The 12,927-nt window shown below is 44.9% G+C and overlaps 1 protein-coding gene across 3 annotated transcripts in view; it reads left to right on the forward strand.

Annotated features, from left to right (window-relative positions):
• PCLO (piccolo presynaptic cytomatrix protein) overlaps positions 1-12,927 on the forward strand; it is a 447,385-nt gene that overhangs the window by 326,374 nt on the left and 108,084 nt on the right. For all 3 annotated transcript variants that reach the window (XM_063926936.1, XM_063926938.1, XM_063926937.1), the window contains one exon: positions 3,904-3,985. In XM_063926936.1, the coding sequence (XP_063783006.1) occupies positions 3,904-3,985 (82 nt within the window). The remainder of the gene's footprint in view (positions 1-3,903; positions 3,986-12,927) is intronic.

Here is a 12,927-nt window from a genome sequence, read left to right on the forward strand (position 1 = left end):
GTTACTAAAGTAGTCTTATCACATTCTGACCATTTAATTGACATACGTCAGGAATCCTGGTCGTCTCCAGCAAAGAAATTCTCCCTGTCTGAAAGATGCTAGCTCATTATCCTAGCCCTGCGGAGTTGAGTAACAAGTGGGAAACTCCACCGCCGGTGGACTCTCATGTCGCCCGTCTAGTGGTGTCATCTACTCTGCCTGTCACCACTGTCACCTCACTGAAGGAAACAATGGATAAGCATGTGGAGGGATGCCTGAAGTCTGTATATTCTCTTACCGGTGCTGTACATAGACCCACTATAGCAGCCTCCTGGGCCGCAAAAGGAATTGAAGCATGGGTTCAGGTATTAGTGGATGAGCTGCCTCAGGATATTTCTGACACTCCCAAACAATATCTGTCTCATATTACCGCAGCCTCCCACTATATTCAGGAGTAGTCTTCTGAGGCAGGTGTAATGGCGGCCAAGGCGACTACTACGCCTATACTGGCTCACCGAATTCTGTGGTTGAGGTCCTGGAAGGTGGACCTAGATTCCAAAAAGACCTTGGGGGTGCTCCCTTTTAAGGGAGACATCCTATTTGGGGAGAATCTGAGAAAGATTGTGACTGACTTGGCGACTGCTAAGACTGCTTTTCTCCCAAGTACTAATCCTTTTGCACTGAATGCTAAGAGTACCACTTTTCATTCCTTTCGACCTCCAGGGAAAGCAAAGGTCAGGCGTACCCGAGACAGGCTCGTACTTCCAAAACCACTAAGCCCAAACCTAAACAATCCTGGGCTGCCCATCAGCCTGCTTCCAAATAAGACAAGTCTGCTGCATGACGAGGTGGGCCTCCCCCTGGGGGATCCCAGTGTTGGAGGCCGACTTCTGCAGTTCACCCAGGCCTGGAATCTCTGTGCTCTATTGTACTGGCCATGGAACCCGAAGACCATATGGTATCCCTGGACATACAGGATACTTACCTGCATATTCCTATTGCCATATCGCATCAACAATATCTGCAGTTTGCTATTGGCAACCTACATTATCAATTCTAGGCTCTGCCAATTGGACTGGCCATGGCCCCTCAGATCTTCACCAAGGTCATGGCCATGATGACAGCCCTTCTCCACCGTCAGGGAATCAGGATCCTGCCGTATCTGTATGACTTGCTGATCCTGGTGAACTCCCAAGATGTTCTCCTCAGTCATCTGGAACTGACGGTCCAATTCCTACAAGCCCACGGGTGGCTCATCATCTGGAAAAGGTCCTCGCTGGTCGCTGCTCGGAGCATGGTGCACCTGGGGGCACTGCTGGACACACAGGCAAAGACTGTTTCTGTCTCCAGAGACAGTCCTGAAACTTCATGACAGTATCAGATGCTTCCTTTTTCGCCTAAGAGTGTCGATACACTCTGTGATGCAAGTACTAGGCCTCATGGTGTCGGCTTTCGACATGGTAAGGTACGCTCAATTTCATTCCCGCCCTCTGCAGAAGTTAATCCTTTCCAAATGGGATGGCCTGCCTCATCGGATCAGGTCTCAAATGATCTCCTTGATTCCGGAGGTTCGTCTGTCACTGAGCTGGTGGCTACAGGACCAATGGTTAAGCAGGGGCCGACCCTTCTGGATCCCCAACTGGGTCCTGCTAACTATGGACACCAGTCTGCAGGGTTGGGGAGCAATGCTAGAGCAACACTCTCTCCAGGGTCGGTGGACCAAGGAGAAATTGCTTCTCCCAATAAACATTCTGTTCAGTGCATTGAATATTGCCCTGCCTCTGGTACAGAATAGTCCTGTTCAAGTACAATCAGACAATGCCACCATGGTGGCATACATAAATCATCAAGGCAGCACTTGAAGCCGCATGACAATGATGGAAGTGTCAAAAATCCTTCGTTGGGCGGAACGCCATCTGCCTGCAATATCGGCAGTGTTCATTCCAGTCCTCAACTGGGAAGCGGATTTCCTTAGTCGTCAGGACGTGCACCCAGAGAGTGGAGTCTTCATCCAGAAGTCTTTCAACTCCTAGTGGACAAGTGGGGCCTACAAGATGTAGACCTGATGACATCTCGACACAATCACAAAGTTCCAGTCTTCGGATTAAGGACAAGGGATCCTCAAGCAGCGTTTGTGGACACACTGACAATTCCACGGAACTTTTGGCTGCCATACGTGTTCCCTACAGTGTCTCTCCTGCCCAGGGTACTACAAAAGTTCAAGCAAGAAGAAGGAATACTACTTCTAGTTGCTCCAGCATGGCCCAAACGGCATTGGTTCTCAGACCTGCAGGGTCTATAGATCGAGCGTCCTCTTCTACTTCCTCAAAGCACAGACCTCCTCGTTCAGGGCCCTTGTGTCTACCCGGACCTTGCCAGACTGGCTTTGATGGCGTGGCTCTTGAAGCTTCACCACTGAGGACCAAAGGATTCTCCGAGACGGTTATCCAAACTATGCTGAAGGCCTGCAAACCGGTTTCTGTACAGATTTATTACACGGTCTGGAATTCTTACTTCACCTGGTGTGCTGCTAAGAATTACAATGCTTACAATTTCAGAACTTCCAGACTTTTTGGCTTTTCTGCAACAAAGCCTGGACTTAGGCCTTCGTTTGGCCTCCCTCAAGGTTCATATTTCTGTCTTGTTGGTGTGGTTTCAGAGAAAAATTGTGTCTATTCCTGATGTTCATACTTTCACTGAAGGCGTTTTACGGATTCAGCCTCCCTATGTAACTTCTGTGGCTCCATGGGATCTGTCTGTTGTCTTGAATGCTCTACAAGAGTCTGCATTTGAACCTCTTGAGTCTGTGAACCTTAAATATCTTACGCTTAAGGTCGTGTTTCTGCTGGCTATTGCTTCTGCTAGGAGGGTGTCGGACTTAGGCGCTTTGTCCTATTATCTGCCCTTTCTGATTTTTCAGAACTCGCCCTGGTTATTTGCCTAAGGTTGTGTCATCTTTTCACCTTAACCAAGAGATCGTGGTTTCCGGCTTTTAACTCTTCTGGTTTGTCCTCCAAAGAGCGGTCTTTGGATGTGGTACGGGCTCTCAGTGTTTATGTGGAGAAGACTGCCTCTGTCCGGAGGTCCGATACTCTTTTTGTATTTTTTGGTTTTCACAAACATGGCTGGCCTGCGAATATGCAAACCTTGGCCAGATGGATTAGAATGGTGATTGCACAAGCATATGTACAGACTGGCCTTCCAGCTACTGCTGCTATCTAAGCCCATTCTACTCGGTCTGTTGGACGTTCTTGGGTGGCCCACCAAGGGGTGTCCGCTGAACAATTGTGCAAGGCAGCTACATGGTCCTCAGTGAATATGTTCATCAGGTTTTATGCCTTTGATTCTTCCGCCTCCCAGGATGCTTCCTTCGGACGTCGGGTTCTTGTACCCGCTACGGTGCATCCCCTCCCATGAGGAACTGCTTTAGGACATCCCCGATGTATTCCCTGTGGAACACAGTGTACCCCGCTGCAGAAAAGGAGATTTATGGTAGACTTACCATAGTTAAATCTCTTTCTGCGAGGTACATTGGGTTCCACAGGGCGCCCACCCTGACGCACTTGGCTTCTTTGGGTTTGTATATCATTAGCCGCTGGTCCCTGTCGTGAGAATGTGGTTCTATGTGACTAACATCTGCCTTCTCTTTTACCTGCTACTGCATTGGACTGGTTAACTAAACTGAGCTCCAGTGTCCTGAGGCGGGGTTATAGAGGAGGCCATGCAATGCATCCTGGGAACAGTCAAAGCTTTAGCCTGTTGGTGGCTCTGAATCAAGATCCAACTCTACACCCCAATGTATTCCCTGTGGAACCCAGTGTACCTCGCAGAAAGAGATTTAATTATGGTAAGTCTACCACAAATCTCCTTTTTTTTCAGTATTTAGGTTTTATTTGTAATATTTGCCCTTTATCTACATATTAGATTAATGGAAAGCCTATCCACTACCCATTTCCTCATTCAAGAATTAAACTGCAGAGGGATGCAAAGGACCAAACAGTTTCAGGTAAATGTAACATCAGGTTCCAGATACTGTACTCATACATATCCCAGTGTTAACTGCTGCTTGTTTGAATGGTCATGCTACTGTAGGTATTTCAGGTGTAGTACAATGCTCCTTGGTTTTTTCACATTTACTGTAAGTTCCACATGTGTACTGTTGTTGTGTTTTTCTCAATTATGATGTCCTTTGTGCTTTTCCTATGGAATATTGCAATGACTGCAAGAATAAGCCTACTGTACCGCGAGTGTGTAAAATCTAGACTAATAGTATTTATTTCATATTTTAAGGTACAGTTATGTATTGTTGATGTTTATATATTTGTGTTTATCATGCGTGTCATTAATGTATGCTCAAAGAGCCCGAGGCTGGTTATGCTTAGGAAGGGGGACCCCACGCATTTTTTTTTCTGATTTTTACCCCATTCCATAAAAAATATATATATATTTTTAAAAATATATAAATAATACTTGTGCCTCCTAAATACACAAACCAAGTACCTAATCCCTTCTAATAAAAATAGATATGCTATTACCAATAAAAAAAAACACTAAAAAAAAACATGTTCTACATTTTTTTATTAGATTCCGCCAGCAAAGTGTGGCGGATTGAAAATGACGAATTTACTGTCTAAAAGCACTGTTGTCGAATTTACAATCTTCAATTGAATATACTTTTGTCGAAATGCCGCATTTGTACCATTGCAGAAATGTCGAATTTGACAAATGTCGAATTTCAAAAAGTCGAATTTGGAAAGTCCGTTTTTTGGCGAAAAGTACTGTATTGCCGATTTTTTTTTTTTGGCGATAATGTCCCGTTTTTCGACATTTTTCGGGAATTCGACCGCAATTGCATATGGCCCATAATGTATCTTTCAATTGTAGCAAAATACTGTAAGTGAAACTGTACTCCTATGGACAAATGATGCATATTGTGTCATGTAGTTATATAGTAAACTAAATAAAGGCAATGGATATACCAGTATAAAACTTTGCAATATTAAATTGAAACAAAAAAACAATTATTTACTCTTTAGGGTGTATAGTAGTCTTCCTCCTGGCATGGCATATATAGTATTTATTTAGATTTCCATATTTAGTACCTGATTCTGAGTTAGGAGCACAGGAAAAAAAAACAAGTAATTTTGTATTTGGACTAACCATGAGGTAATGCAAGGGGTGCAAATACATATTTTTTTGCAAGCATGCACGGTAAATACTGTCTGCTTTTGCATGTAGCTCCCAAATGCTGGGCAGCTTTATTTTACCACAGCAATTTAGATTTGAGTTTGGACACGCCCCTCCCAAATCTAAATCTCCTTGCACATTTTTCATCTGCACCACCTGCAGTGTAACATGGGCCCTCATTCCGAGTTGTTTGCTCGGTATTTTTCATCGCATCGCAATGAAAATCCGCTTAGTACGCATGCGCAATGTTCGCACTGCGACTGCGCCAAGTAACTTTGCTATGTAGAAAGTAATTTTACTCACGGCTTTTTCATCGCTCCGGCGATCGTAATGTGATTGACAGGAAATGGGTGTTACTGGGCGGAAACACGGCGTTTCAGGGGCGTGTGGCTGAAAACGCTACCGTTTCCGGAAAAAACGCAGGAGTGGCCGGAGAAACGGTGGGAGTGCCTGGGCGAACGCTGGGTGTGTTTGTGACGTCAACCAGGAACGACAAGCACTGAACTGATCGCACAGGCAGAGTAAGTCTGAAGCTACTCCAAAACTGCTACGAGGTTTGTGATCGCAATATTGCGATTACTTCGGTCGCACTTTTAAGAAGCTAAGATACACTCCCAGTAGGCGGCGGCTTAGCGTGTGTAACTCTGCTACATTCGCATTGCGACCGATCAACTCGGAATGAGGGCCATGGTTCTGCCATAGTGTAAAGCTACTTGATATTTTTGCTTTGCTCTCAACTCTGATCCAGACCCTTAATCCTGTGCAGTCCAGTTCTGAACTTTTTCACATGAAACACATTGAAAGTGGTGACTTAATGTAAGGTGACATTTGTGGGAGTACTCTAGAATCATAGATTAAGAATTGATGGGGGTGTATGCAGGCTTGATGATGTGTATAAATGCTAATCCAACCAATAGATATTTATAAAGCGTATGTATTTCTCATTCATATGTAGTTTATATTTCACGTTTTTACCATGTTATCAGATCTGTTATGATGTCAACATCCAGTGTCCATTAGTGTTTAGCATTATTGCTTACTGTAGTTCAGAGGTTCCCAAATGGTCCTCAAGGCACCCTGTCACTCCAGATTTTAAGGATAACCAAGCTTAGGCACAGGTAACTTAATTAGTACAGCAAACAATTTAATTAAACCATCTGTGCTCAGGCAGGAATAGCCTTAAAATCTGGACTGTTAGGGTGCTTTGATGACTGAATTTTAAAATCATTGCTCTAGATCAATTATTATTATTATTATTATTATTATTAATTATATGTCAGATAAGGAAGGGTTATGTAAGGCATGAAATTAAATGTGCTACGGCAACAATATTGTTATGACCTTTATGCTAGGTAATAAGGAACATGCACTGTATAAATGATTTCTGTGACATTTCAAGCAGTTCTAAATAGGAAGAAACACCTGGTGATTGTTGAAATATGAATATTTAAAATATGTTTTGATGTTCTGTCCCCCACCTGGAAGCAAATCCATCGTGGAAGATAAGGAACACCTGTTGCATTGTGACAGCATCATAAATAATTACTTTGTCCAATTAGTATTAAATGTTTATCACCACAGTGGAATACTGCACAATATAGCAGATTACAATAGCTTACATTCTGTTTTCTGCATCGAAACATTCAAACTGCAATACTTGCAAGAAAAGTTAATTACTGTGGTAAGTCAGAGTTCAGTTACGTTGGAACCTTCTTTAGTAATTGAATTATTGAACTATTTCTTCTTGATAAGAAATGCTGCTCCCAGCCTTTCCTCACACATATAGACACATACAGTATACACAAACACACACATTTTAAAGTCTGCACAGTTTAGGCTACATTATGCTTGCGGTGACATTATAATGGTTGCAAGCAGAGTTGAAACTCCAGCTGTTGCAAGTCATATATTATTATTATTCTTGCTGTTGATCTCTTTGGAGCTACGCTGAAGTGCCAAACAGTGCAGAAAATAGCACAGACATACAGTATAAAAGGGACATAAACAGACAACAATATAAATGCAGACATAACTATAAAAGAGTTGGGGAGGGGAAGGTACACAGACATGGTAGGGAATTCCATATAAGGCAAGCAGCAAAGGAGGAGACTTGTAGCCAGGAGTGAGAGTTGGTTACCAGGGATGAGGTGAAATGAATGTGTGAGGTAGAACAATATGGAAAATATTTTAAGATGTATTGCATAAAAGGGTGGGGAGTAATTTGAATATAATTTTATATGCAGAGGTAGCCACTGTAAGGATATGCAGACTAGTGCAGCAGATGTCTGCATCTAAAATAGTCTATATAAGGGATAAAAGGTTGAGTGGAATGTGAGATAGCAGGAGGCTTCAGAAACCAAGGCAAGAGATGATGAGAGAATGGATAAGAGTTTTAATAGTACTTTGGGTGAGAAAAAGGGATATTCTGGCAATATTTGTATGACTGGGAGAAAGCCTGCATGTAAAGAATAATGCAGAGTGGAGCCAAGTGTTTGTTACTGCACTACTCATACCAAAGCAGCTTGCTTGGGAGACTGAGAATATTGTGGCGTTAGTGATGATGAATGAGATTTGAAGGGAGGTGGACACTCTAGTAGGAAGATTATAGGTGGTATCCAATTAGCTGCGGCTAATTGACCTGCCCGGGGCTATCAAATTAGTCAATATGAGCAAACTCATCTTTTATCTCATATAATAAACCTTAACAGTACTGGTGAGCATGAGCAGATTCATGCCAACCAATCTCATCTGCCCAGTTATGGAATTCTGAGGTATAGGGGTCTATTTACTAAGGCTTGGATGGAGATAAAGTGGACGGAAATAAAGTACCAGCCAATCAGCTCCCAACTGCCATGTCACAGGCTAGGTTTGAAAAATGGCAGTTAGAAGCTGATTGGTTGGTGCTTTATCTCTGTCCTTTAAACTCCAACCAAGGCTTAGTAAATAGACTCCATAGTGTTACGATCCTGATGCTCAGGACAGGGGAGATCTTATGCAGTGAGTCCAGAGCACCAGGACGTGATGCTGGGATAGGGAAATGGAATGGAAATAGCCCCTAGCACCCTACCTCCGTTGTCTTACCCGTGTTGTCAATTCACGCCAAAACGACTATGGTTTCTTGGGGCCTCGGCAGCAGCATTTGAAGGGCGGATTAGGTCTGCCCAACTCCGATGCCCCCAGGTCTTAAAGAGAGACAAAGCGTGAACTGAGACAGGGTAATAACAAGGGGACCTCTAACTGAAACAACCAAGCTAAGGGCTACTAACTACCTGAAAACTAAACGTATGTGCGGCACGCCGCCAAAGGAAAAGAACTACAAAGGATACCACTGTCCATTCCCCCACATGGCACCGCCGAGTTCCGGGGAGGACAGTGAAAGCGGAAACCGCCGCAAAAGCACCAACTCAAAGAAACACAAATACTAAGCAGCCAAGGCCGCAACACGCGGCAGAAGCCGCTACTCACGAAACCGGGCGAGAACCCAGATGACAGTAACAGGTTCACAAGGACCAGAAGGATTCCCAGGACCGGCTTCAGAACTTCAGAATACAAGTGGGCAGGGAGCAGGATCGACCAGATGCAGCTGACCAGGAACAAACTTCTACAAGGCAGGAACAGCATACAGGAAGCTATCACCGGCGTTTGTGTGAGACACTGAGGAGGCATATAACAGGGAACCCACCAATGGCAGTACAGAGCCTAATTCATAAATGTCGTGCAGCTGCCCTGCTGCACGACCAGGGGAGAACAGGTGAGTAATCTTATGGCAACGGGGAACGCGTCCCCGTTGCCATGGACCCGGCGGCCCTGAACGCACGGCGTCCTAGCGTTGCCAGGGACCCGGCAGCTAACGTGCGCACGGCGTCCCGGCGTTGCTAGGCGCCGTGCGGAAGCAGGGAGAGAGAGGCGCAGCGGCTGTGACCGCTGCTCTGTCAGGGCACGGCCGAACACCGCCGTGCCTAACAGTACTCCCCCCTTGAGGAGGGGTTAAAGAACCCCTAGAGCCGGGTTTCTGAGGAAACTCCTGAAAGAATATCTTCTTAAGTTTAGGAGCATGTAAATCCTTATCCAACACCCAAGACCTTTCTTCAGGGCCATAACCTTTCCAGTGGATTAAAAAATAAAGCCGGCCACGAGAAAGCTTAGAATCTAAAACCTTCTCCACCAAGAACTCTTGTTGTCCCTGAACATCCACTGGAGATCTACCCTGGGAAGTCCTCAGAGGAAATCTCCTGGAAGAAAAATACTGTTTCAAAAGGGAATAATAAAAAGTATTGCCAATTTTGAGTGATCTCGGCAAACGTAGCCGAAAAGCAACTGGGTTAACTTTCTTAATGATAAGGAATGGTCCAATAAATTTGGGTCCCAATCTAGCCGAGGGTTGTCGGAGTTGCGAGTTGACAACCACACCTTATCTTCCACCTTAAAAATGCAAGGACGTCGGAGCCTATCAGAAAATTTCTTTTCTCGGAAGGCAGCTTTCTTCAGGGCAAGGTGCACCTTTCTCCAAATCGTTCTGAGATGGGAGGTTAAGGTCAACGAGGAGACTGGAGAATGAGGGAAAAAAGAGTTGGCTCTAGGATGAAAGCCAAAGACCAAAAAGAATGGGGACTCCTTGGTGGAAGAATGACAAGAGTTATTATAGGCAAATTCAGCTAAAGGAAGAAATTCAGACCAATCATTCTGAAGTTTGGCCGAATATAACCGTAAATACTGTTTTAACGACTGATTAACTCGTTCGGTTTGTCCGTTAGATTGTGGGTGGTACCCAGATGTTAAAGAGAGTTTCATATTCAATGAGGCACAAAAACGTTTCCAGAAACGGGCGATGAATTGCGGACCCCGATCAGAGACAATATCCCTGGGCAACCCATGGAGCCTGAACACATGGTGGAGAAACAAGACTGCCAACCCTTGAGCAGAGGGTAATCGGGGAAGAGCAATGAAGTGAGCCATTTTACTAAAACGATCTACTACCACCCAAATGACTCGAAATCCGGCTGAAAGAGGAAGGTCCACCACGATATCCATGGATATATGTGACCATGGCCTGAGAGGAACGGCTAAAGGTATGAGTTGCCCGATCGGCAACGAACGAGAAACCTTATGCTGTGTACAAACCTGACAGGAATGGACAAATTCCCTTACATCTTTAGAAAGATTAGGCCACCACACCGAGCGAGAGACTAACTCCAAGGTCTTAGTGATACCTGGATGACCAGAGACTTTGTTGTCATGAAACTCAGCTAAAACAGTGCCTCTCAGAAATTCAGGGACGAAGAGACGATCAGCAGGAGTAAGTTTGGGAGCCTGCCGTTGAAGCTGGACTAACTGAGTAAATAAATCCTGTGTGAGGCCTGCCCGGATGACAGATGATGGAACTATGGGGGTAGTAGCAGGATGGTTATTGTGAACCGGAAGAAAACAACGTGACAGGGCATCAGCTTTCATATTCTTTGAACCGGGCCTGAAGGTGATAATAAACCTGAAACGAGTAAAAAACAATGCCCAACGTGCCTGCCGAGCATTAAGCCGTTTAGCTGACTCAATATACTGCAGGTTCTTATGGTCAGTAAACATTGTAATGGTATGCCTAGCTCCCTCCAGCCAATGCCTCCACTCCTCGAAAGCCCATTTAACTGCCAGCAATTCTCGATTACCAACATCATAGTTGGATTCTGCGGAGGAGAATTTCCTGGACATGAAGGCACAAGGGTGTAATTCCTGAGACTCCGGATCTTCCTGAGAAAGGATAGCCCCCACTCCAACCTCTGAGGCATCTACCTCGACTATAAAGGGGAGCTCCGGGTTAGGGTGCCTGAGAACAGGAGCCAAGACAAAGGCCTGCTTCAAGGCCAGAAAGGCAGACTCAGCTTCAGGCGACCAATTGGAAGGGTCCGCTCCTTTTTTAGTCAATGCTACTATAGGAGCGACCAAATCAGAAAAGGTATGAATGAAACGCCTATAATAATTTGCATACCCTAAAAAGCGCTGAATTGCTTTTAAATTTGTGGGTTGCGCCCATTTAAGGATGGCCTGGAGTTTTTTCGGTTCCATGAAAAACCCCTGGGGAGAAATAATATACCCCAAGAAGGACACTTCTGTGATGTGGAAATCACATTTCTCCAGTTTAGCGTATAAATGATTCTCCCGTAGTTTTTGAAGGACCAGTCGCACATGGGAAATATGTTGTTCCATAGAATCAGAGTAAATCAAAATGTCGTCTAAGTAAACGACTACGAACTTCCCTAGAAAGTCACGAAGAACATCATTAATGAGGTCTTGAAATACTGCAGGAGCATTTGACAGCCCAAACGGCATCACCAAGTATTCATAATGACCCGACTGTGTGCTGAAAGCCGTCTTCCACTCATCCCCAGATCTTATTCGGATGAGATTATAAACTCCTCTAAGATCGATCTTAGAGAAGATAACGGCAGAGCGTAACTGATCAAACAGTACCGAAATCAAGGGCAAGGGGTAGGTGTTTTTAACAGAAATTTTATTCTGAGCCCGAAAATCAATACACGGTCTTTTTTCAACAAAAAAGAACCCTGCACTCAAAGGAGATTTCGAGGGCCTAATGAAGCCTTTTTTCAGGCTCTCCTGAAAATAATTATCCATAGCCGTGGTTTCCGGCCCAGACAGGGCATATAATCTCCCTTTAGGTAAAGTGGCACCTGGGATTAAATCAATAGCGCAATCATAGGACCGATGGGGAGGCAGAATGTCCGCATTACCCTTGGAGAAAACATCAGCAAAATCCTGATATTCCAAAGGAATAAGTTCTGGGGTAACTGCCGCAACCTGGACTGGATGGGAAATACACTCCTTTACACAAAAGGGACCCCATTGGGAAATCTCCCCAGACCGCCAATCTATGGTGGGATTATGAAAGGCAAGCCAGGGATGATCCAAAACTACTGGAACTGCCGGACAATGTGTAAGGTAAAATTCTATTTTTTCTGAATGTAGGGCCCCCACTGTCAGTTGTACTGGGGGGGTGCGGTGAGTAATTACCCCATTGGAAAGCGGACCACCATCCAAGCCGTGCATGGTGATACGTTTATCCAAAGGTATCTGCGGAACGCCTAAAGCCTTAGCCCAACCTAAATCCATAAAATTTCCTGCAGCTCCACTGTCGACGAAGGCCGACACCAACGAACTGAGGCTACCAAAGGAAATCTTTACAGGAACTAATAAAGAATCATTAGAGGAGATTAACTGCAGACCCAAGTGAACCCCCTCACAATTCACTTGGTCAGAGCGTTTCCCAGTTTATTCGGGCAACCACGTGCGATATGTCCCTTGCCACCACAATACAAACAAAGACCAGAATTTAACCTTCTGGTTCTTTCCTCTGGGGACAGCCGGGAGAGACCCATTTGCATGGGCTCCTCGACGTCCTCAGGGAAAGTATACACACATGGACTAGGCCTAAAAGTTGTTCCTCTTTCAGCCCTCCGCTCTCGGAGATGACAATCAATTTTAATAGCGAGCTCCATGAGTTTGTCTAGAGTCTCAGGAGCGGGATACTGAAGGAGACTGTCTTTAATAACTTCAGACAAACCGAGGCGAAACTGACTGCGCAGGGCCGGGTCATTCCAGCCACTGTCGTTTGACCAACGGCGAAACTCGGTACAATACGCCTCTGCAGGATTTTTACCTTGCTTAATGGCACGCAGGTGGCTCTCAGCAGATGTTTCTCTATCTGGGTCGTCATATAAAAGGCCTAAGGATTTAAAAAAGGCGTCTACTGAT

The sequence above is a fragment of the Pseudophryne corroboree genome, chromosome 6 (genome assembly GCF_028390025.1).
Source record: "Pseudophryne corroboree isolate aPseCor3 chromosome 6, aPseCor3.hap2, whole genome shotgun sequence".
Classification (NCBI taxonomy): domain Eukaryota; kingdom Metazoa; phylum Chordata; class Amphibia; order Anura; family Myobatrachidae; genus Pseudophryne; species Pseudophryne corroboree.